The sequence below is a fragment of the Mustela nivalis genome, assembly GCF_964662115.1.
Source record: "Mustela nivalis genome assembly, chromosome: 19".
NCBI classification, from domain to species: Eukaryota; Metazoa; Chordata; class Mammalia; order Carnivora; family Mustelidae; genus Mustela; species Mustela nivalis.
The window spans coordinates 37,522,064-37,545,071 of NC_139038.1; the positions used below are offsets into that span (position 1 = coordinate 37,522,064).

At 61.7% G+C, this 23,008-nt stretch overlaps 1 protein-coding gene and 1 long non-coding RNA gene across 6 annotated transcripts in view; one reads left to right on the forward strand and one right to left on the reverse strand.

Annotated features, from left to right (window-relative positions):
• ABCA3 (ATP binding cassette subfamily A member 3) overlaps positions 1–17,178 on the forward strand; it is a 38,571-nt gene extending 21,393 nt beyond the window's left edge. For 3 of the 5 annotated variants that reach the window (XM_082713441.1, XM_082713442.1, XM_082713443.1), the window contains exons 14-33: positions 169–298; positions 483–637; positions 911–1,066; positions 1,277–1,487; positions 2,249–2,399; positions 3,638–3,736; positions 4,510–4,696; positions 5,396–5,699; positions 7,911–8,184; positions 10,709–10,913; positions 11,215–11,434; positions 11,654–11,812; positions 12,672–12,844; positions 13,359–13,481; positions 13,560–13,754; positions 14,341–14,528; positions 15,008–15,178; positions 15,445–15,635; positions 15,780–15,853; positions 16,321–17,178. In XM_082713441.1, coding sequence (XP_082569567.1) covers positions 169–298; positions 483–637; positions 911–1,066; positions 1,277–1,487; positions 2,249–2,399; positions 3,638–3,736; positions 4,510–4,696; positions 5,396–5,699; positions 7,911–8,184; positions 10,709–10,913; positions 11,215–11,434; positions 11,654–11,812; positions 12,672–12,844; positions 13,359–13,481; positions 13,560–13,754; positions 14,341–14,528; positions 15,008–15,178; positions 15,445–15,635; positions 15,780–15,853; positions 16,321–16,452 — 3,498 coding nt within the window. In that variant the 3' untranslated portion in view covers positions 16,453–17,178. The remainder of the gene's footprint in view (positions 1–168; positions 299–482; positions 638–910; positions 1,067–1,276; positions 1,488–2,248; positions 2,400–3,637; positions 3,737–4,509; positions 4,697–5,395; positions 5,700–7,910; positions 8,185–10,708; positions 10,914–11,214; positions 11,435–11,653; positions 11,813–12,671; positions 12,845–13,358; positions 13,482–13,559; positions 13,755–14,340; positions 14,529–15,007; positions 15,179–15,444; positions 15,636–15,779; positions 15,854–16,320) is intronic. The other 2 variants (XR_014306190.1, XR_014306191.1) reach the window with 1 other exon arrangement.
• Positions 17,179–19,017: 1,839 nt separating this feature from the next.
• LOC309854391 lies at positions 19,018–22,948 on the reverse strand. The gene is made up of 3 exons (XR_014306197.1): positions 22,402–22,948; positions 20,096–20,171; positions 19,018–19,269 (listed from the first exon to the last, which is right to left on the reverse strand). It is a non-coding gene; the product is annotated as an uncharacterized lncRNA (long non-coding RNA).
• Between the last annotated feature and the right edge of the window lie 60 nt (positions 22,949–23,008).

Consider the following 23,008-nt stretch of genomic DNA (forward strand, 5'->3'; position numbering starts at 1 on the left):
ACCTGCCTGGGTCAAGGGATGTTGAGAGTGGCTGGGAGCAGCATGGCCTCCGGTCAGACCCTGCCCAAAATTCTCCGCCTCTGCCCTGATTGAGGCAAGCCGGGGGCATTCCTGAGGGCAGCTGGGGGCGGGGCCCACAGTCCAGGGCTCCCTCTGCCTTTGCCGCAGGTGTTCAGAGTGGGGAACAAGGGCAAGGTGGCCGTCAGAGACTTGAACCTGAACCTGTATGAGGGGCAGATCACGGTGCTTCTGGGCCACAACGGCGCAGGGAAGACCACCACCCTCTCCATGCTCACAGGTGAGGGACCGCAACCTCTGCCTCAGCAGCCCCGCCCCAGGCCTATGCACCCACCGAGGCGGGAGCAGGCTCACAGGTGACCTCGTGACCTGCTTGGGAGAATGGAGCGACCCGGGGCACACCAGAGCCGACCAGTGGGTGTCCACACTGCGCTCATACCTCTGGGTCTTCTGCTTTCCCTTAGGTCTCTTTCCCCCGACCAGTGGACGGGCATATATCAACGGGTATGAGATTTCACAGGACATGGTCCAGATCCGCAAGAGCCTGGGCCTGTGCCCGCAGCACGATGTGCTGTTTGACAACCTGACGGTCGCAGAACACCTGCGCTTTTACGCACAGGTGAGCTGGCAGCTGAGCGGACTTGGGGCCCTGCCGGCTCCATGGACTGCATGCTCTTGCCCCAGGACATGAGCCCCCATCCCCAGCCAGCAGAATCCATTCTGAGAAGCCTTTGCGGACCTGCAGTGGGGGCAGGGAGGGACGTGAGGCCACCAGGTGCCACTCATGGAGGAAAGGGGACGATGCTGAGGACAGGCTCCCCGCGGACTGGACGGGCCAGCCCCCCGCCCCCGCGGGAGCCCCTGTCGGACCTCTCCGTCCCCGCTTTCGCAGCTGAAGGGCTTGTCCCGTCGGAAGTGCCCCGAGGAAGTCCAGCGGATGCTGCACGTGCTCGGCCTGGAGGACAAGCAGGACACCTTGAGCCGGTTCCTGAGCGGGGGCATGAGGCGCAAGCTCTCCATCGGGATCGCCCTCATAGCGGGCTCCAAGGTAGGCGGGCGGGAGGCCGTGCACGGGGATGGCCACCTGGCTCTTGGGCTCGGGCTGGCTGCAGCCCCCGGACACTGGCAGAGCGGCCCGGCCAGTGTGGGGACGGCCACATCTTCCCAAACCAGAGCCTCATGGGGCCTCCTGCACAGCCATCCCTGGCCCGCAACCCTGCTCTGCCCCCACCCCCAGTGGCCACCACTCTGCCCGCAGGTGCTGATGCTGGACGAGCCCACCTCGGGCATGGACGCCCTCTCCAGGAGGGCCATCTGGGACCTCCTGCAGCAGCACAAGAGCGACCGCACCGTGCTGCTGACCACGCACTTCATGGACGAGGCTGACCTGCTGGGGGATCGCGTGGCCATCATGGCCAAGGGGGAGCTACAGTGCTGCGGGTCCTCGATGTTTCTCAAGCGGAAGTACGGTGAGTGGCGCGGGCAGGCGGGCCGGCCGGCCTCCCTTTCCCAGGGGCCCTGGCCCTGGCCTGGGGACAGTTTGCTTCCCTGGAGGGCCCCCGAGACAGGAGCGGGGAGCAAGGTGCAGACAGTCTCGAGCTGGATAGGATGATGTCCATCTGTGAACAGGTAAGGAGAGTAGCCAAGTGCCCGCCAAGGCCGCAGAGACCAGCGGTGCCCTTGGAGAGGCCACGCTCGGTAGCGTAGAGGCTCTCAAGCCAGCGGCCCGTGGCATGTCCAGGGCCAGTGGCTAGTGTGTGGTTTGCCACATGAGCATGACTTCCTTTCTTGAGGGCAGTCTGGCACAGTCTAGCATGGCTGGTCCACCTGGGTCCTGCCCATGGGAGAGAGCAAAGACAGAAGCCGAGCTCCCTTCCTCAGACACCCAGCCGCATCCTCCTCAGGATGGAGGGAGGTTGGAGGGAGGCCAGAGAGGATGGCCATGGTCCCAGCTCCCTGGCAGAGAAAGCAGGGAGCACAGGTCTCAGGGAAAGCTCCTGTCACAGCCTCTGAGACTTGGAGCCTGGAGTCTAGTCCCGCTTGGGCCTCGTGTCCTTGCTGTACAGCAACCCCCTCCCCAAGTCCTCTGGCATCTCTGCCCAGCAGGGGGTGGAGAGGCCAGGCCCTCAGGACAGTGGGCACCCAGAGGCTCCACTCTCCAGCCCCTGCCCCATGAGCCGGCCCTCATCGGGAGCCCGGGCCCCGGGGAGACAGCCTCCTTGGTGTTCAGGTGCAGGCTACCACATGACGCTGGTGAAGGAGCCTCACTGCGACCCCGAGGCCATCTCCCGGCTGGTGCAGCACCACGTCCCCACTGCCACGCTGGAGAGCAGAGCTGGTGCAGAGCTGTCCTTCGTGCTCCCCAAGGAGAGCACACACAGGTGCGCACTGGGGCCTACACGGGGTGGAGGAGAGGGCTCCGTGGGCCTCTGGGGCTCCAGGCTTAGAGTCCCCCTACCACTGTCCATGTCGGGCTCTGCCAGCAGGGACCTGTGACAGCACAGGGCAAACCCACTTGCTGGGCCCGGCAAGCAGGCCTCCCAGTGCTGTGGAGCCGGCGGACCGTCCTGTACCTGGAGGGAGAGTGTGTGTGCCCCGCAGCCCCAGGTCGGGCATGCACAGCAGCCACCCCAAGTTCCTGTGAGGCCTGTACTTGTGTATCTTCCTGGTGTCAGGCTTGGCGTCCTGCAGAGTCCTGGTGTGGGGGGGTAACAACCAAAGTCCAACTCACATTAAGAAAATGTAGGTATAAATCTGGAACGTTCTTTTAATCTTGCCACAAGCCCGGCTGACGGGTGGAGCTTTAATAAATTCATATGGGTTCCCTAACCCAGTTACACCACGACATCATCAGTGTCTGTGCTGTGTCTCCATGCTTATGATTTTCCCCCAGAAAACATGCTAGTGAACCCTCTTCTAGAAAGGTCTCTGAACCTCCAGTGAGCCCCGCTTAGGTTAGAATTCCAGTGGTGGGGTAAATTGTACCCCGTTCCCTCCTAGAAAGGAGGCGTGTTTGACGTCCCTGTCAGCAGGGTGGGAGGGGACTGTGCTACCCCACGGCCTCAGCGTCCAGCACTGTTTTCCTAAACACCTGTGTACCCGGCAGGCAAAGCTGGGCTTTTCCGCTCCTGCTAGCAGGCGGTGGGGTCAGACCACGGCGCGTTGCCTCCAGGAGCTGCTTTCTCTGGACAGTGTGTGTTCTGTCCCCTGCTTACTTATCCATCAGAGTGTTCGACATGTTAACATCCGCCATTTTTTGCTATAGTTTTTTGCAGTTGGTCGCTGGCTAGTTCTGTGGGCTCTGTTTGCCACGCAGAAACTTGCTGCGCAATGGGTCGTACCTTCACCCTATGTTCATTTTTCCTACAAAGCGTTACCCTGCAGGCCTTTGGGTTTGTTTTGTGAGTTCACTGGTACTACGGAACGCCCCCACAGGCCCAGGTACCCCGGGTAGAAGGTCCCATGGGGACAGAAAAGGAGGACACCAAGCCCGCAGGGTTTTTTGCAGTGGCTTTGCAAGGACGGAGGTCCCTTTGTTCCCCCAGACAGAGAAGCAAGCTGCCTCGGAAGGCACTTGTGTGGTTGAAGATGTGGTTTTCACTCCGGGTCTTGCTCCCAGGTTTGAAGGTCTGTTCTCGAAGCTGGAGAAGCAGCGGAAGGAGCTGGGGGTTGCCAGCTTTGGGGCCTCCGTCACCACCATGGAAGAGGTCTTCCTTCGGTCAGTAGACATACACTTCCGACAGACAGGCGCACATGCCTGGTTAACGTCACACCCAACACCCCCCAATAGGCAGCCGGACAGCCGGCTGCAAGCAGGACCCCAAGTTCCCCACGGCACTCACCCAGCAGAGGACCCCTGAGCTTAGGCCCTGGAAACTTCCGTCCTTCCTCATGGGGACTGTGCAGCATCCCCAGGGCCCCTTCCTGGAGCAAGTGTCTGTCCAGGATGAAGGTGGAGCCTGGACAGGCGGAGGCCCAGAACCGCGGGCAGGGACAACAAACGTATCTGCCAGGCTTGTCTTGAGGGCGTATTTGGCAGACAGAGTGATAAGAACCAGATGTACAAAAGGAAGTGCGAGGTACGTGTCTGTCCTTGAGGATCCTGGGCAGATCCTAGAGCAGGCAACTGGGCAGCGAGTGCGCATGGCTGAGATCACTCTTGGGCACCAGGGTGGCCCGGGCCAGCCTGTGGCCCAGCACCCAGGGGCCTGCTGGCCTCACTGCCTGTGCCCCCCACATACGCCCGGCCCTGGCTGTGAATGCTGGCTCTGGCCCGTCTCCCAGGGAGGCGGGGCCCTTGTGGGCAGAGCAGGTCCCTTGTCTGGTTGTCTGTCTCTCCCGGACTCTGCTTGACTACGGTGCCCAGTGTCTGGGGCACATGTTGATGAACCAGTGAGGGAACGAAACTCTAGCCAGGACAGCCAATGGCATGTTCCTCCTTCTCCGCGGGGACAGCCAAGCAGTGACCAGGCCTCTCGTGTCTCGGCGCAGGGTTGGCAAGCTGGTGGACAGCAGCATGGACATCCAGGCCATCCAGCTCCCTGCCTTGCAGTACCAGCATGAGAGGCGGGCGAGTGACTGGGCCGTGGACAGCCACCTGTGTGGGGCCATGGACCCGACCAATGGCGTAGGCTCCCTGATCGAGGATGAGTGCACCACCACCAAGCTCAACACTGGGGTGAGCGCAGGAGGCTGGGGGACCCCTGAGCCCCACGTGTTAGGTGTCCACGGGGGCAGACAAGGGCTTGCGGAAGGAAGCGCAACTCGCTGGGAAGCGATCAGAGTACAGGTCACATGATCATGCCAGGGAGGAGGAAAACCCGGAATGTTTGAACCGGCAGCTGTTTCCTTTTGTCACTGGGCTGCTCACCGATGAGCGGATGTAGCACGTGACGCTCACGGTGCTCCGTGGACTGAGGACTAGCCGTGGGCCTCGTGCTCTCTGGTGAGACAGAGGGCAGCATCCGGGGGGCCTGGGCCCAGGTGTACAGCTACCATATGGCTGAGCCAGGCTCCAACCCTGGTGCCTCCACTGGGAAGACAGAGAAGGGCAGCCCTCTGCTCCCTTGTGAGTGCCGCCCGGGTCCTCCCACCAGCAAGCGCAGGGCACCAGGCAAGGGCAGAGGCCTCGGCGCCCCTGTGGGACCACAGCTGGTCCCCCTGTGCCCAGCACCTGCCGGGCCTCCATGGTGGTGTGAACCGCCTCTGAGGCCGAGTCGCGTTACTGAAGGAGCTTCGCAAGCAGCCCTGGGGCCTTGGGGCACATATGTCAGCCTGGAGCCCCAGGCTCGCGTTTGGACTGGGCCCGCAGCTGCTGCACGGGGTTCCCAGGCTGGGCCTGCGTAGCAGCCACGGCAGCTCATCTCCTCTGCCGCAGCTCACCCTCCACTGCCAGCAGTTCTGGGCCATGTTCCTGAAGAAGGCCGCATACAGCCTGCGCGAGTGGAAGATGGTGGTGGCCCAGGTCCTGGTCCCACTGACGTGCGTCACCCTGGCCCTCCTGGCCGTCAACTACTCCTCTGAGACCTTCGACGACCCCAAGCTGGAGCTGACCCTGGGTGCCTACGGCCGCACCGTAGTGCCCTTCGCTGTCCCAGGGGCCTCCCGGCTGGATCAGCAGCTGGCTGAGCGTCTGAAGGGCATGCTGCAGGCTTCGGGCCAGGAGCCGCGGGAGGTGCTGGGTAAGTGGCAGCCACGGGGCCCGAGCTCCGCCCTCTGAGCCTGGCTTCTCAGCCCAGGCGCTGTGCACCTCGTCCTCACACACAGAGGATGTTCGGAAGCCTCCCCCTCCCCCACTCCATCACGACAACCACAGACACCTCCAGACCTTGCCCTTGGGGGAGAAGGCTGTTGGCCAGAGTCAGAGGCAGGCACAGACAGTGTCAAGGGCTCAGGTTTGTCCGGGTGGCCATGTACCCAGGTTGTCTGTTTCGGGGCCATTGGAGGTGACGTGCGAAACCTCCGTGGCCTCTGTTTGCCAGGCAGGTCACCACATGCACTGAGGGGACACTGCTCTTTCTTCTATCCCATCAAGCCCGAACGATCTCTGTCCCCAGTGGTGGCAGCCGGATGCTGCCCCGGGCTGGGAGCAGGCCTTGGGCTTGGGCTCAACGGGTCGTGCGGGAAGGCTGGCTCAGGTCACCGCTCCCCTCCCACATCCTGGCCAGCACACTGGCTGGCCAGCGGGTCTTGGCAGGAGTCGGTTCTTATCTGGGGAAGGCTGAGTGCCCTGGCATAGGCTGTCCCTGCAGTGGGCCCTGGTGACGGCAGGTGCGTGTGCAGCCCCGCCCACCACCGTCACCGCTTATCCCTGCCAAGACCATGCTCCTGTCACCTCTGTGCACCCCAGCTGGGTGCTGGCCCAGCCAGGCCCCAGGAGCTGGGGGCTCTCATGGCACACAGGGGCTCTGGGGCACTCAGGACATAGCCTCGGGTGCCCCTGCCTCAGTCCTTCTGGAACGCCAAAGTGTCCATCTCCTCGTCAAGCACGTGGGTTTGACCACCTCGCTGTGTGGACTCATTACGCCATATTTAGGGACATCTTCTTTTCCTTGTGTAACAGCAGCTGCGGCCAGCCCGGGAAGCCTTTGTAACTTTTTTTTTTTTAATATTTTAGTTATTTATTTGACAGACAGAGAGAGGTCACAGGTAGGCAGAGAGGCAGGCAGAGAGAGAGGAGGAAGCAGGCTCCCCTCAAAGCAGAGAGCCCGATGCGGGGCTCCATCCCAGGACCCTGAGATCATGACCTGAGCTGAAGGCAGAGGCTTAACCCACTGAGCCACCCAGGGGCCCCTGCCTTTGTAATTCTTCACGTTAGGGCTCACGGACATGTCCCTGTTCTCTCAGTGACCCTCGTCCCGAGGGCAGGTGTCCTCGTTGGCCCTGTTTATAGAGAGGGGGAGGCAGGCCCGGGGTAGCCAGGGTGTGAGCAGGTGTGAGCGATGCTGGAGGGAGCTGGCCGGCAACGAGCTCAGGGCAGGCCCAGCACGCGCGTTGGGAACGCCTCTCACCACGCATCTGCCGCGGAGTAAAGTGAGGGCCAGCAGGACTGAGGCAGGTCCTGGCCTCCCAGAACCCGAATGCCCGGGGGGGGGAGGTCCAAGACCTGAAATAGTGATCGGCTGGGGTTCTTCCGGGTGACCAGGGAGCGTTCCTCCTCCCTGGTCCCCCTCCCCCAGGTACTGTTAGTTTTCTTTTTTTTTTTTTTTTTTTTTTTTTCAGATTTTGTTCATTTATTTGAGAGAGAGCGCGAGCACGTGCACACAGAGGGAGGGATAAAGGGAGAAGCAGGCTCCCCGCGGAGCAGGGAGCCCGACACGGGGCTCCATCCCAGGACCCTGAGGTCACGGCCAGAGCCGAAGGCAGACACTTAACCCATTGAGTCACCCAGACGCCCCGGGCCACTCTTTTTAAAAACCATCTTTTTTTTTTTTTTTTCCCTGATTATGAAGGGGTACTTTTTTATTCCATAAAAACTAGAACACCAGGAAAACAGGCAGGGGTCCTATCTGATAGCACCCCCTGAGGGCAGCCCCTCCCTGCCAGCCCAGCGCCCATCACCTGAGACAGCTCTGCCTTTCAGAGCCTGGCCTCCTGCCGTGTAACCCTGGCCCGCCGCTGCTCCCTATAGCATCCCCCCAGCCCGGGACAGGAAGAGGAGCTCTCCTCATCCCTGTGGCCTCCTGTGGCTACAGGGTCCCCACTCACACGAGCCCTGCAGCCTCAGGCCCCGCCCCTCCCATGACACTGCTCCGGGGCCCACGGACTCCGACCATGTGAGGAGAAGGCAGCCTGTCCTTCCCAGCTTCCTCCAGGCCTGAGCTCCTCAGAGTGGATGCCTTGGGTACGTGCCCTGGGGGGCTGTTCACCACTGACCCTTCATTGTCCCCCAGGTGATCTGGAGGAGTTCCTGATTTTCAGGGCCTCGGTGGAGGGAGGCGGCTTCAATGAGCGGTGCCTGGTGGCAGTGTCCTTCAGAGACGTAGGCGAGCGGACAGTGGTCACGGCCCTGTTCAACAACCAGGCCTACCATTCCCCCGCCACCGCGCTGGCCATCGTGGACAACCTTCTGTTCAAGCAGCTGTGTGGCCCCTTGGCCTCCATCGTGGTCTCCAACTACCCCCAGCCCCGGAACACCCTGCAGGCCGCCAAGGACCAGTTCAACGAGTACGTGCGCTACCCCGTCCCTCGGCCCAGCCCCATGCCTGACCATCATGACCTCCACCGAGACTGAGCCCCCGGGGCACTCAAATGGGCTTGCAGGTGGATAGAGCACAGTGTCTGCCTTCGGGAAGCTTCTGGGTTCTGGCCAGGAACCTCTGCCCCACATCTTTCTTAGCCTTCCACACTCACCCTTTCCTTGGGTAACAGATGAGCTGGTGGGACCCTGTCCTACGTCCAATGAGGTCTCCGAGGGGGACCTCCTGGGGATCTGGAGGGCAGTCATGCCCTCTTCCCAGATCTATACCCACCTCCTGCTGACTGCTGTTACTTGGGGTCCCAGCACATGACCAGGATGCAGAACACAGCGAGGTCAGGTGTCCCTGCCTGAGGCGGCCACGAGTCAGGAAACCCCATGGCACCTCTGTTCTCAGGCCTCATCCCGCTGTGATGCATGGGGGAGCCTCCCCTACACTTACAGAGCCTCCCAGACTCTGGGACCATTCAGAGGAAGCCCAGGAAAATCAGTTAATTTCAGAACCATCGCCCCACGCAGGGCAGTTCATTAATGGGGTGGCAGTTTCATCTCCAACCCCTGCCCCGTGTTGGACAGTGGTCTGGGTCCTACGAGGTCCTCCACCTCAATAACCTCCTGTCTCTACCCCGAAAGCAGAGATATGGTGGTCGTTGTCTGCCCCTCTAGTGCGGGGTCAGGAGCCACGCCACCCCAGGGAGGGGCCTCTGCTCTGACAGGGCCCCAAGGAGACAGGCCTGCGGGGCCCTCAGACCTAGGAGGGTGGGGACATGGAAAAGGGGCAGCTCCCTCCCAGTGGGCTCAGTGTGGTGGACGGGGCTGTGGGGACCTTTGTTTCGTGTTCGCGGTGTGAGGAGCTAGAGCTCTGCACCCACGTGTGACATACAGCCAAACGGTCGTTAGCATACTCGGAGCGCGGGCCATCGGCAGGCTTGCTGTCGCTGACACACAAGGTTACGTTAGTTCCAGGTGCGGGGTAAACCGTCACCACCCGTCGTCTAGTCAACACCCCAGTCCCATGTAGTTCCAGAGTCTTCTCTGTGATGAGGAGGTCATCTCTCTGAGCAGCTTCCAGCACTTAATCCAGATCGGTGACTTTAACCGCAGTCACCATGCTGTACATGACCCCCCAGGACGTGCTCATTTTTTGACGGGAAAGCTGGACATGTTAACCCCTCACCTGCCTTGCTCCCCCCCCACACCTCTGGTCTCCGGGTCTGTGACCTCCATGCTGGTTTTTGGAGACTCCAGATGTGAGAAAGATCACATACTATTCTCTTTCTCTGTCTAACGTACTTAATTTGACTCCACGCCCTCAAGGGCCATGCACATTGTCACACGTGGCAGGATGTCCTCCTTTGTTGTGGCCAGAAAGCACTGCCCTGCAGTCCGACCCTGGTTTCTTGATCCCATGGACGGATGCTGGGTCGTCTCAGTCTCGGCTGCTGTAAGCCATGGGGCCTCCCGCACGCAGGGCCCGCATCGCGCCCAGTCAGCGGTTCCGTTTTCTGAACGCAGGATGGCCGGAGCCCCTGGTGGCTCAGGCTTTCACTCTCTGCGGACCCTCCGCGCTGTTCCCAGAGCGGCAGCCCCAGTGTGTGTTCCCGCCTACGGTGCCGGAGGGCTGCCCCCGTCCACATCCTCTCCCGCATGTGCTGGACACGAGAGCTCCGTGAGGTGGCCTCTCACTGCGGCTTGGCTTGGTGTTTCCCTGGTGGTTCTCAGTGCTGAGCACCTTCTTGTGTGCCTCTTGGCCCACAGTGTCATTTTACTCTCACGGGGGTTCCGAGACCCAGCCGTCACTGGCCGCTCCTGTGTCCCCTTCTCCAAGCGGCCTCCATGCTGTCTCTATCTCGGGGACACACCTGCTTGGGACATCTCCTGCTGATAGAATCGTATGATGAGAGGCCTTTTGTGACTGGCTTTTTTCACTTCCAAGGCCCGTCGGTGTTGTAGTGTATATCCGTAATTCTCTCTTTTTGGTCAAATAGTAACCAGATATCAAAGTGCCATTTTTTGAGGCAGACAGGAAATCTTCAAGCAGCAGAATTACGCCATCTGTGCTGGTTTCTGGAAGGCATTGCTAGCCGTTGTTTACAGCATGTGGAATGCACCCAATGCGGGAGAAGAGCCGCCGCAGGGGGGTGCATGGGGGCAGGGGCACAGTGGCAGTGTCTGGCCAGGGCAGAGTGAGCCCCCGTGGGAGTTCTCAGGGGATTCGGGAAAGGCAGGAGGGTGGTGGCACAAGCACCTTGGGGCCAGGGTCAGGGGGCGCCACTACCATCCCTGGCCCAGAAGCCCAGAGGAGCTGTCCTGGGGGGATGGGCTTTTCCCCGCTCTGAGATATACAGCTGTGGCATTCTCTCTTAACCCCCATTAGCGGCGGGGCCACTCCACCTCCTGCCTTGGATGGTGACCAAGGACCCGATGGGTGTCCCCTGCTGCGTGGACTTGACACTCAGTCCCTGAGCTGCCCTGTCCCCCTACCCCCTGCAGGGGCCGGAAGGGATTCGACATCGCCCTCAATCTGCTATTCGCCATGGCGTTCCTGGCCAGCACGTTCTCCATCCTGGCGGTCAGCGAGAGGGCCGTGCAGGCCAAGCATGTCCAGTTCGTGAGCGGAGTGCGTGTGGCCACTTTCTGGCTCTCCGCGCTGCTGTGGGACCTCATGTCCTTCCTGGTTCCCAGTCTGCTGCTGCTGGTGAGGACTGCGAGGTGCTGGGACCCCTCCCCAGCCGTCACAGGGGGCTTACCCTGGGGCCCCTGCACTAACTGCAGCCAGCCTGGGGTGCACACCGGCAGCTCAGCCCCAGTCCTGGGGGGATGGCTAGAGACACCCCTCATCTCTGCACCACTAGCCTCCAGCCCACGTGCGGGGGCAGGGGGCGTCCAGAGCAGCACGTGCCCAGATGGCCCCAAGTGCAGAGGGGAGAAGGGGGCAAGTCGTCAGGGAGCACCAGGCCGCAAAGCCCTCCGAGCCACCCGCCTCTGTGCTGTGGCAGGTGGTGTTCAAAGCCTTTGATGTGCACGCCTTCACGCGCGATGGCCACATGGCGGACGCCTTGCTGCTGCTCATGCTATACGGCTGGGCCATCATCCCCCTCATGTACCTGATGAACTTCTGCTTCTCGGGGCCCGCTGCAGCCTATACCAGGCTCACCATATTCAACATCCTGTCGGGCGTCGCCACCTTCCTCATGGTCACCATCATGCGCATCCCAGGTGTGGGCCTCAGATCCCCTCCCCCGTCCTGCGCACGCGGAGCCCCCTGCTCTGGTCCTGGGTGGCCCCAGCGTGGGCACTGGGCCAGGCGCCTCTGCCAAATACAGCCCTGCTGGGCCCGCGGCACGTCTGCCTCGTGATTTGGGGGCAGGGAAGCATCCTGGAGGTGTTGTCCCGGCTGTCACCCCCAGCACCTACTGGTCTGTGCCCTCCGCGCAGCGGTCAAGCTAGAAGAGCTTTCCAGAACCCTGGACCATGTGTTCCTGGTACTGCCCAACCACTGTCTGGGGATGGCGGTCAGCAGCTTCCACGAGAACTTCGAGACGAGGCGGTACTGCACATCCTCCGAGGTCGCGGCCCACTACTGCAAGAAATACAGTGCGTGTCCCCGCGGCTGCCCCTCCCTGTAGGCTCGCCGACCTGCTGTGTCCCCCTGCCCACTGGGCATCTCTGTGTCTTGCACACCCCTGCCTTTCTCTAGCAAGGTCGTCTGGGGTGCATCCAGGGCACATCCTCACTGTAGGCTCTTACCTCAGGACCTGAACTTACTCCATCTGCGAGACCGTTTCTGAAGTGGGGTTTTCATGGGCTCTGGGGCTTGGGGCATGTCAGGTCATTCTGGGGGCCACCTCTCAGCCCCCTACACACCCTTCCTGTGCCTGGACCAGTCTTCAGCATTGGTCAGCTGTCACGGCTGTGACCATGGGAGTAGGGTTGGCGGGTCCCATCTTCACGTCTCCATGCAGCCCCCAAGCGGCAAAGGAGCATGGGAGCAAGCGAGGCTGTGACTCAGTCACTTGTCATGTGCACACCTTGCAAAGCAAAACTGCCCCCAGATACAGGCAGTTCTTGGGGCTTCTGGGAGGTAGTGACAAGCACAGGGCATGGCCTCAGACGACGAGTGGACCCTGTGCCTTCACAGCCACCATCAGGGCCGGTGTGCAGGCATCTGTGGGTCTACGGGGGGGGGGGGGGCTCGGGCTGGGACACAGGGTAGAGGACAGGGTGGGAGGATGGTTTGCAGGACAAGAGTTGCAGGGTAGAAGGGGACGGGGCGAGGCAGGAGGGCACATGGGGCAGCCGGGGTGGTCGGTGGGAGGGGGGTGCGCAGGAAGGTGGCGGGGGATGGCATGCAAGAGGGGGATCATGGGCCAGGGGGAGGGCACGGGCGGGGGGCACATGGGGCAGCAGGGGCGAGGGGACGGGAGACAAGGTGCTCACCCCCTCCCCCACACAGACATCCAGTACCAGCAGAACTTCTATGCGTGGAGTGCCCCGGGGGTCGGCAGGTTCGTGACCTCCATGGCAGCTTCTGGATTTGCCTACCTCAGCCTGCTCTTCCTCATCGAGACCGACACGCTGTGGAGGCTCAAGACCTGCCTGTGTGCCTTCCGGAGGAGGCGGGCGCTGGTGAGTGGTCCCGGGGCCCCTTGCACTCCACCTCTGGCCTGGGCACCGGAGGCTGTGGTGCTTGCCGGCAGCTGCCCTTGCTCGGACCCCTGGGGCCCCCACAGTCTCCGTCTGGGCAGAGGCTGTCAGGCCAGCCGCCCTCATGTGTGTCATGTCTGCCCCATTGCCCAAGCGAGCCTGGGAAGGAACCTGCGCTGGCCAGACACGGGAACCCAGGGCGGGGTGGCCACTCTGACCTGTGAAGACCCTTCCAACACGGAGCTTCTGTCCACGTAGGGCAGACTCCCGCCCCTCAGCTGACGCTCTTGGCCATCTGGGCGCGTCCTGCACCGTCCTTGCTTCTTGGCGGTGTGCGTCTCCTGGGCGCGCATGTCAGCCCTTAAGTCCCCGAGCCGTCCTTGTGAAAGCCCGAACTAGCACACCCGCGGTCTCAGAGACCCCCGCCCTTTGTCCCACGGAAAAGAACTCCCTGACCCGGAGCTCAGCCGTTGTGGTCTTTTTCCGGAACAATTAGATGGAAGCTCGGACGTCAGCACCTCCTGAGGACCAGGACGTGGTGGAGGAAAGGAACCGGGTCCTGGCTCCCAGCATGGACTCCTTGCTGGACACCCCGCTGGTTATCAAAGAGCTGTCCAAGGTCAGGCGGGTCTCCCCACACGGGCCCTGGGCAGACCCCCTGGGTTGCCTCCAGGCCCCAATACCTGGTGTCCTGCAGGTATATGAGCAGCGGGCGCCCCTGCTTGCTGTGGACAAGATCTCCCTCGCAGTCCAGAAAGGGGAGTGTTTCGGCTTGCTGGGTTTCAATGGAGCTGGGAAAACCACGACTTTCAAAATGCTGACAGGAGAGGAGACTATCACATCTGGGGATGCCTTTGTTGGGGGCTATAGCATCAGCTCTGAAATCGGGAAGGTGGGTGCAGCCAGGGAGGTGGGAAGAGAGGACACTGTGGAGGCAGGGACGGGGCTCGTTCCTGGCTCACAGTTGCGCAGGTGGGGGACAAGGTGGTGGCCAGGGGCCAGAGAGAAGCAACAGGGAGGAGAGAGAGAGGACAGGAAGGTAAGAGCCTCAGGCCAGAAGGACCCTTGCCACAGTGTCTCTCTGAGAAGCCACTTCTCTGGCCCCAGGACCTTGGTGCTCGCAGCAAGGTCTGTGTACACAGACCAATCGTGAGTGTGCCCTGGGCTGCTCGGAGCAGGCATTCCACCAAAAACCAAAGCTGGGTGTGATGTTAGTGACAAAGCATACTGTTTAGAGCATCATGGCACCTGCTGCACAGTGAGGAACCCTGGCCACAGTTCGTGAGCCCAGCGAGGCATAGCCGGGTCCGGCTCAGCAGAGGGTACACAGTGCTCTGGGCCCCCCGGGTGTGGATTTCAGGGCCTCGCTGAGGGAAGGGGAGAAACCACTGGGGCCTGTGCACCAATGGGTCGCCCCAGACCGATCTGCTGGGGGAAACCTGGAGGAGCCCCCCCTGACCCCTGTACCCCGCCTTCAGGTGCGGCAGCGGATCGGCTACTGCCCCCAATTTGACGCCCTGCTGGACCACATGACAGGCCGGGAGACGCTGGTCATGTATGCCCGGCTCCGGGGCATCCCTGAGCGCCACGTCGCCGCCTGCGTGGAGAACGCGCTCCGCGGCCTGCTTCTGGAGCCGCACGCCGACAAGCTGGTCAGGACGTACAGGTGCTGCTGTGCTGGGGCCCACCCCAAGCAGCGGGCACCTCCATGTCCCGGGGTAGAGTTGGAGTCTCCCCTCCCACAAAGCTGGGGGCAGCCAAACGGGTCCAGGGCCAGAACTCCCACCCGCTGTTCCAGGATCAGATGGGGCTTCAGCGGCATGAGCCGGGCGGTGCAGGGTGAGAGGGCCTGCGTGCCAGTTCTTGCCCCTGGGAGGCACAGCCAGGCCAGGGGGAGGTCAGGCCCATCAGGTTCTGGTCAGCACAGATAGTGTTGCTGTCCTCTGTGTGGGTGTGTACGTGACCCCCCCTCAGCACAGCTTTCCTTGGACCCCCCCAAAACTACAAGGTGGGCTTTCCAGGCATGCTCCCCTCATTCCTATTCACCCAGGACGCTCTGGGATCCTGGGGCCCAGTCTGATGCTGGGACATGGGGAGCCCGTGCTAATTATGAGCCTTGCCCTCCGTGCTCCCCTCTGTTTCCAGCGGCGGCAACAAGCGGAAGCTGAGCACGGCCATTGCCCTGCTTGGAGAGCCTTCGGTCATCTTCCTGGACGAGCCATCCACCGGCATGGATCCCGTGGCCCGGCGTCTGCTCTGGGACACCGTGGCCCGGGCCCGTGAGTCCGGCAAGGCCATCGTCATCACCTCCCACAGGTAGAGCCAGAGTCTCTGGGGGTCGGTGGAAGAGTAGGGACAAGGGCTGGCTGGGTGGGGCCGGGGCACAGACCTGTCAGCAGCTGTGTCGGAGCCCCTGAGGAACCGTGCCCAGCCTCGCCAGGCAGGCCCCTCTCTGAACGTGGGAATCAGGAGCGGTGTGATCTGGCCGTGGACACCGGCCTCTCTGCAGGAGCCTCTGTTGTGGAAAGCGGGTGTCGGCTTCCCCTGCCCCGCCCCTGTCAGGCCTCTGCCCCTCTCCCCAGCATGGAGGAATGCGAGGCCTTGTGCACCCGGCTGGCCATCATGGTGCAGGGTCAGTTCAAGTGCCTGGGCAGCCCCCAGCACCTCAAGAGCAAGTTCGGCAGCGGCTATTCCCTGCAGGCCAAGGTGCGGGGCGACGGGCAGCAGGAGGCGCTGGAGGAGTTCAAGGCGTTCGTGACCCTGACCTTCCCAGGTGAGGGCCACCACACAGAGGGCCTCTGTGCCTCAGCCCTGCCGAGCTTCCCCCGCCCCGGCCCCCCGTCCCTGACCCCTGGGAGGAGGGCCGTGACTCCATGGTCCCAGGCCCTCCAGGGAACACAGTGTCCTCTCCGTGCAGGCAGCGTCCTGGAAGACGAGCACCAAGGGATGGTCCATTACCACCTGCCCGGGGATGACCTCAGCTGGGCCAAGGTGAGCATGGGCCCTTCCAGCCTAGCTGGGGCTGAGCAAGGCCCTTCCAGCCACCGCTCCTTCTGTGGTGCTTCTAGGCGCCTTCCAAACAGGAGTCTCTTACAGTTTATACTCTAGCACGCATCCTAAAATTTGCCAGGTTCGGAGATTCGTTCGAGTCAGAAAAAAAAATGGGTGCAAAAAAGGAAACTGGCCCAGAAAGCATGCCCAAGGTCGCCCTGTGAGCTGGGAAGATTCGGGGGATGCCTGGCCCCCGGGGCCGGTTCACAGGGCACAGCCCCCACCTGCCCCTGGGAGCATGGCTCGCCCCATCAGGCCCACTCCCTGCAGTGGCCTGGGGCCCCGCCTGGGGCAGGGCTAGGACCTCTGGGAGCCTTACCCCCACCCCCCCATGGCCAGAGCACTCCCAGCCAACCCCCCCATCCCAGCTCCTGGGCTTGTTAAAGCTGTTTCCTCGTTCCCACAAGGTGTTCGGTGTCCTGGAGAAGGCCAAAGAGAAGTACGCCGTGGACGACTACTCCGTGAGCCAGATCTCCCTGGAGCAGGTCTTCCTGAGCTTTGCCTACCTGCAGCCGCCCGCCGAGGATGAGGGGCCCTGAGGAGCCGGCAGGTGGGCGCGTGGCCGCACAGGCAGGCGTCCTCCCCCTCCAAGTTCATCTTATCCTGCATCTTTACTTCCAATCACCGTTTCTATAATGGACGCGAGAATCAAGGCACAGTGGGGACCAGGGTGTCGGAGCCCTCACGCTGGCAATCAGCATGCGGACATCCGTGCCCAGGGCAGTCGCCAAAGCCCCTCTCTGGAGTGCGGGACCCAGCACGAGCAGCCCAGTAGCCCGTGTGGGCGAACCTCGGGGTCTCTAGGCAGAGCGCCACTCAGGGAGGGGCTGCGGCCGACCTGGGAGTTGCACGAGGCGAGCACTGGCGACACCCCTCACCTGCACACGCACAGAGCCTCCACTGGGGCGATACAGGGAGCCAGCAGGACGGTGGGCTGTGGGGCTCACCAGGTTGCCCAGAACAGAGAGCAGGTCGCCTGAGGCCACCCACGAGGGAGGTGCTGGCTGTGACTAGGCTCCGTGGCCTTGGCTTCCGGGGGCCTGGGAGTCACTGCTGACCCTGCACCCGGCACCATCACACCAGCGTCTTCCAGGGTTCATGGGCTCGGAGAGAGAAGGCAGTCCTTCCTGCCCGAGACTAGCTTCTGGAGAAGCCACCAGCACGAGGCCAGTTGGGGACCCCTGCGGGACCGAGGGACCATCTAAGGAGATGCACTTGACACATGGTGACTCTGTCCAGAAAATAAAGTCCGGGAGGGAACACAACCACGGTGTGTATGGAGGGACTTCCAACACTCACTGCTAGGTCTGGCAGCCAGACCCGCAGGGACCGGAGTGGGTTAGACAGCCCCCCACCAGGTTGGCCATCCCTACCAGGAGGTACAAGCCCAGGGTCAGGGTGAGTGGGGCAGACCGGCAGGGTGGGAGGCCTCTGGCCCTGGGGCCACTCCCAGAGCCTTCTGCATCAGCTCCCTCCATTTATTTATGTATCCTTATTTCTGACCGTTTTTAGAGTTTTAAATTTATTTGAGATAGAGTGAGTGTGCGCACAGTGGGAAAGGGAGAAGCAGGCTCCCGCCAAACAGGGAGCCCGATGCAGGAGTCTGGGATCATGACCTGAACTGAAGGCAGACACTTCACTGAGCCACCCAGGAGCCCCATTTCTGTTTCTTAAATTTCCAAGTTTTTATTCTCTGCTGTCTAATATTCTCTTAGAATTCATAGTTTCAGAGAAGACCTGTCCTATCACTTTGTTCTCTAGGACAGTCTCTTGTGCTTTTTATCAGCCTCTCTGAGCTCTGGAACACTGCAGGCTCTAGGAACTGTCTCTTCGCTTTAGAATTCCTTACCCCCTCATCATCTAGTTTCACATTATAAAACATAAGCCCGGGGGTGGCTGGGGTCCTAGACATGCCCCAGGGGAAGCATCTTCTAGGTAGTGGCCCCTGTGGGGTTGGCCAGGCCCTCTGGGGTGGGGTGGGGGCACAAGCAGTGGCCCTACTGCTTGCTTTTAAGTCTGTGTTAGAGATTTAGAAAATGGGCATTTTTTTCCTTTGAGGGCATGAGGAAAGGCATTCGAGACTGAAGGAATGGCACCTGCGAGGCACACCCCCACTGCAGTCAGCTTGCGTTGGTCCAGAGAGAGGTGGTTCATCTGACAGGGGCCAAGAGGGAGAGTGAGGGCTGCAGAGACCAGTAGGAGGAAAAGTGCCGTGGACCTGATCAGGCCCTTCTTAGGAACACCACCAGTGCCTGGGGAGAGGGCAGGGCAGGGCAAGGCTGAGCTGCTGCAGTGGGGACCCGAGAGGCCAGTGTGCCACAGTCAGGGAGAGCCCACAGGGCCCGGGGTTTCTGTGGGAGGAGCACGGAGCTGAGGCAACGGCAGTCAGGCAGAGGGGACCCCAGGCACAGCAGGAAGGGACATTCCCAGGTCATCTGCAAAGCTGCCAGACACGAAGTACAGGAGCTGAGAATCCTCGAGGAACCAGGAGTGGGACCTGAATCCCCTCCTCCCCAAGCCTAGCTGGTTTGGTTTGAGCTGAGGCAGCTCCCGACCCAGGGGAGATGGAGAAGAAGCCACAGGCACACAGCTGACCTGCTTCACCCCCCAACCCCAGCCCACCCCTCTCCCCAACAATCCTTGGGGCCAGAGGGTCCCCAGAGAGGGAGAATTGAGGTCCAAACAGCTGCTGTGTCTGCTGGACTCCTGCCCCTCCCCCACAGCAGTCAGCAGACCCCAAAGCCAAGGTCATGCGGCGTTGGGTGGGGGAATGCTCCCAAGGGGCTGACACCCACACTAGAGGAGAGTAGGTCTGTGGAAAGCCCAGCCCCATCCACCGTGTGCCTCAACCAAACCACACACAGTGGGCTTGGGGACAGTCCCTCAGCACGACAGTGGCGCACAGAATGTGGCCTGACAAGGGAGGAGGGCACAGATCCTGCTGGATACAGGCCTCAGGCTGAGCCCCTCCACTGCCTTCCCCGTGGGGATTGCCAGGCAGCAGGCAGTGGGTCGAGGGGTCCCCACCCTGGCCACAGAAACAGCTCCCGTGGGAGGCAGGCTATGGTGGACTGGTGGCCCACACCAGAAGGCCCAGCCCCAGGTTTGGGAAAAAACACGTATTTATTTCTCTGCCAAGTACAAAGTCCAGAGAAGGCAGTCTGCGGATTTCATCACCATCTGCACCGTCCAGGTGGAGGCTCCCTCCTCAAGGTCCTTTCTCAGGGTCAAGGTGTCCCCAAGGCTCCAGGTGGAATTGGCAGGAAGCAGGAACAGCAGGAGGGCGCAGCTCCTGGAAGTCATGTGGGCTGTCCACGGTGCCCACACACAGGCGTGGCTGCACCAGGGGCAGGGAGCTGGGATGCGCGATCTCGTGTTTAGTTGGGGAACCCAGATAGAAGCCAGGATGCAACCCCAGCCTCCACCAGGACTGCAGAGTGCAGGCTGGCATCCAGGGGGGCGGGGGGCACCTGACAGGCTCTTGTTGCCCACCCAAGCTGCTGAGAGCCCACCTCACTCAGGAAGCCCCACAGCACAGCGGAAGTGACCCACCACTGCCCCCCAAGGAGTGTCGGGGCCCTTTCACTGCAACGGCACAGGCAAACTGGAGTGTTCTGCCAGGCAAATGCCAATTCCAGGTATTCAGGGCAGGACTCCGGGGGAGCCGAGATCAGCCGTGTCTCAGGGACCCTCAGCCCAGTCCGACAAAGGGCCTGACAGGACTAAGGCTGACAAAGGAGTGAGCCAAGGCCAGCACCTGGAAGGAAGGCTGGAAGGTTGCTCCAAAGGTGGCCACAAGCTGCCTGGGGATGCCCACACACCCCAGCAGGCCCAGCCTGCCTGGCCCGGACCCACATGACCCCAGGCTGAACTTCGTCAATTCCCTGACCACATAGGGATGGCAATGTCCTGACACCCCAGACCTGATGCCTGCAGGGACGGAGCCCGGAGATGAGAGGCCAGAGTTCCGAGAGACGGGCAGCCACACCGCCTGCCAGGGCAACTTGGCTGCTGTGTCTACAGGCCACCCTGCGTCTACAGGCACATCTACAGCTGACACACCATGCCAGCTGCCAGCTGGGTCCTCTGAGAGCCCCAGTCCCATGCAGACTGGTCAGTGTGAAGGGAGGGCCACCTGAGCTCACCCAGAGCCTGTGGCCACAGCAAAAGCCTGAGCCTTACCTGCACACAGAGGTACATTCCTGGGTAGACAGCCTGGGTTCCACCTGGGCCCAGAGGGGCTAACCCCCACCGGCTCCTGCATCAAGGAGGCAGTACACAGAAGTCCTAAGAGGTCCCCCAAACATCAAGGTCAGGAGAGGCTGCTCACACCATCCCGCAGCTAAGGCCAGCAGGCCACATAGGACACCCCACTCTCCAGACCCTTCCAGCAACCCCGGCTCAAGTCTACTCCAAACCCTGGAAGGTTCGACTCCCTTTCCCAAAGGAGGGCAAAGCCACTGGCTTTCCTGCACAAGAGGACTCAGGGCAGGTGGGCCGAGAGGCTACCCAAGAAGGGGCAACAAGACAGAGGTCTTGGCCCCCACAGCCCTTCAGGAGAGCACCAGGAAGCAGGGTGTTGGGGCCTGGGGTCCCATCCCTGCCGGATAGGACCGTATGGCCTGGGCCTCAAGTAGGCATGGAGAGGAGCTGAAGATACAGGGTCGGGCCCGGGGAGCGGGGGCCCTGCCTTCCTTCCTCAACACACAGGGCTGCCCAGGCACCACTCCTAGGGCCCGGCCTACACCCCACAGATGCTGGTGTCAGATGCCTCCAAGGCTGGAGACACTCCAAGTCAACAGGCTGTGGATGGTGCGACAGAGGCCCTGGGAGCGGGGCTGGGGGCCTAGATGGCTTAGCTGCAGGAGCGCCTCCATACACCCTCACTGCACCCCGGGCTGCAGCACTCCAGCCTGCCTGCTTTGTATCCAGCTCAGCCCCTTCCCGTCCCCTCTGACCCCCCCCCCCAGGTCCGGTGTCCCTATCCTTGACTTCCCTGGGGCAGAAATGAACACAGGGCTTCCGGCATGAAAACCAGCACAAGCCCCCAAGCTCACTGCTCAGGAGCGCCTGCGGGAGTCCGGAGTTGCCTGCCAGCAGGAAGGGTAGGATAGAGCTCAGGACTGGACACCCCACACCTTGGGGACACAAGCCTAGAACTGCAAAGGCCTCCCCACAACTCCAGACCCTCAGTGGTGGTCTGGCCCCTGAAGGCCCAGCCTGGCCACCCAGAAGGACCAGCCAGTGCCCCTTGCTGGGCTCCTTCAGGGGAGGCAGGCACTCACCCGCTCAACCACACAGAAAGGAGCCAGGCCTTGGTGATCCAGCCCCTCTTCTAATGCCTCCCTCAAGGTCACCAAGCCATCACCAGCTCTCTGACCCCACCCAAACGGCTCGGCTCAGCTCTGCGGCACCTGGCCGGGCCACCCTGCCCCTAGCGTGGCAACTATTAGCAATAGATTAAAAAAGAGCCTTCTTGACATGCTTTACAATGGAATGCAAAGCCTGGATGGCCCACCATGAGCTCCAGCACAATCCAGGCTACCACTAAACCCTGTGTCCCAGGTGACCGGCCTCCAAGGAGAGCCCCTGCAGAAGCCATCAGGCCCATAGAGAACGAAGGCAGAGGGGACATTCTGATTCCAAAGTGAGAGCAGCCCCACATGCCAATAAGTGAACCTCAACCCTGGGAGGGAAGTGAGGGGCTTAGGACACTGGTAGAACCAGGCCTGGGGCTGGCTGCCGGACACCCTGTCTCTAGGAGCCCTGCCCCACCCCCGCCATCAAACCTGGACCAAAGACCTTCAAAGGTCCCCAAGGACCCATCATCCCAGCCCTGAGTCCCCAGAGCCTTAGTAGGTTGGCACAGGTGTAAAAGAAGGGGAAGCCAGAACTCCTGGAAGGCAGGGGCCGGGGGCCACCAGTTTTAACTTCTTACGTTTCTTCCAAACACATACTGTTGTTCTTCAAAATGCCAAAAGACAAGATGCTCAACTTTTAACGTTCAACAGCTGATGACACACTTGATAACAAAAACTTATAATATTTAGAAACAAATGTGATTGAACTTCTGTGTCTGAATAAATCATGCTTTAGATTTAACATAAAACGTGTTAAAATTTATATGCGTGCCAAGTTATATCACTTTAGCACATTTTTAAAAAGCACAGGCAGCTGTCAGCCCAGCTGGTGGTGTCCCCACCGCCCTCTCCCCATGGTGGGGTCACTGGCCTGCTCCCTCCCCACCCGACTGCGTTGGTGCGCCCTGGACAAAGGCGCTGCTGGGTCAAGGCCCTTCAGGCAAGCAAAGGGCAATGACTTGCAGAGGGCATCTGCAGCCCGATCCATCCATCCCTGGTCACCAAGCGGCAACCCGGACACTCCTGTCCTTGCCCTTGGCAGCTAATCCATCTCCAAATCACAGGGCTTCCTTCCTCCAAAAGAGATCCACTCTCCGGACGCTCGCTTCTCTTCCTGGATGCACCTACCTGTTCAAACAACGTCTGGGGCGGGGTGCCCCTTCCTTCCACTGAGCACCTAGTAACGACCGCTCGCAAGACACGGGCGGGGACACCTCGGTGAACAAAATCCGAAAGCTCTGGCCCTCTCGGCGCCGGGATTTACTCTCCCCAGTCCTCTGCCTGGGCTCGGGGCCACTACTTTGCCAGAAGAGTCGGCCTCCCTGCCTGCACAGTCCGCCGGCCAGGGGGTGACGCCTCGCATGGGATGCTGCCCCAGCATCGCCCTGGCCTGCGAGCCGCCCCCAGCCCCGGGCTCCCCTAGCTTCTTCCGACCGGCCTCGGCGCCGCTGCACCCGCCTTTCCTCTGCCCGATGTCCCCTTCCACTCGGGTCTCAGCCGCACGGGTCCCTGTCCAGGCTCAGGACCCGGACACCTCGGGGTTTTTGACTTCATCAAGCCGTCCCTGCACCCGCCCGGCCCCTGAGCCGCCTTGCGCCCTGCGGGACCCCGGACCAGCCACCAGAGGCCGCCGCACCCGGTCGGCCTCGCCGGCCCAGCCGCCCCGCGCGCACTGCGGCGAGGACAGGGGCTGCGAGGCAGTGCGCACGCGCAACGGGTGGGGCGGGGCCGCGGC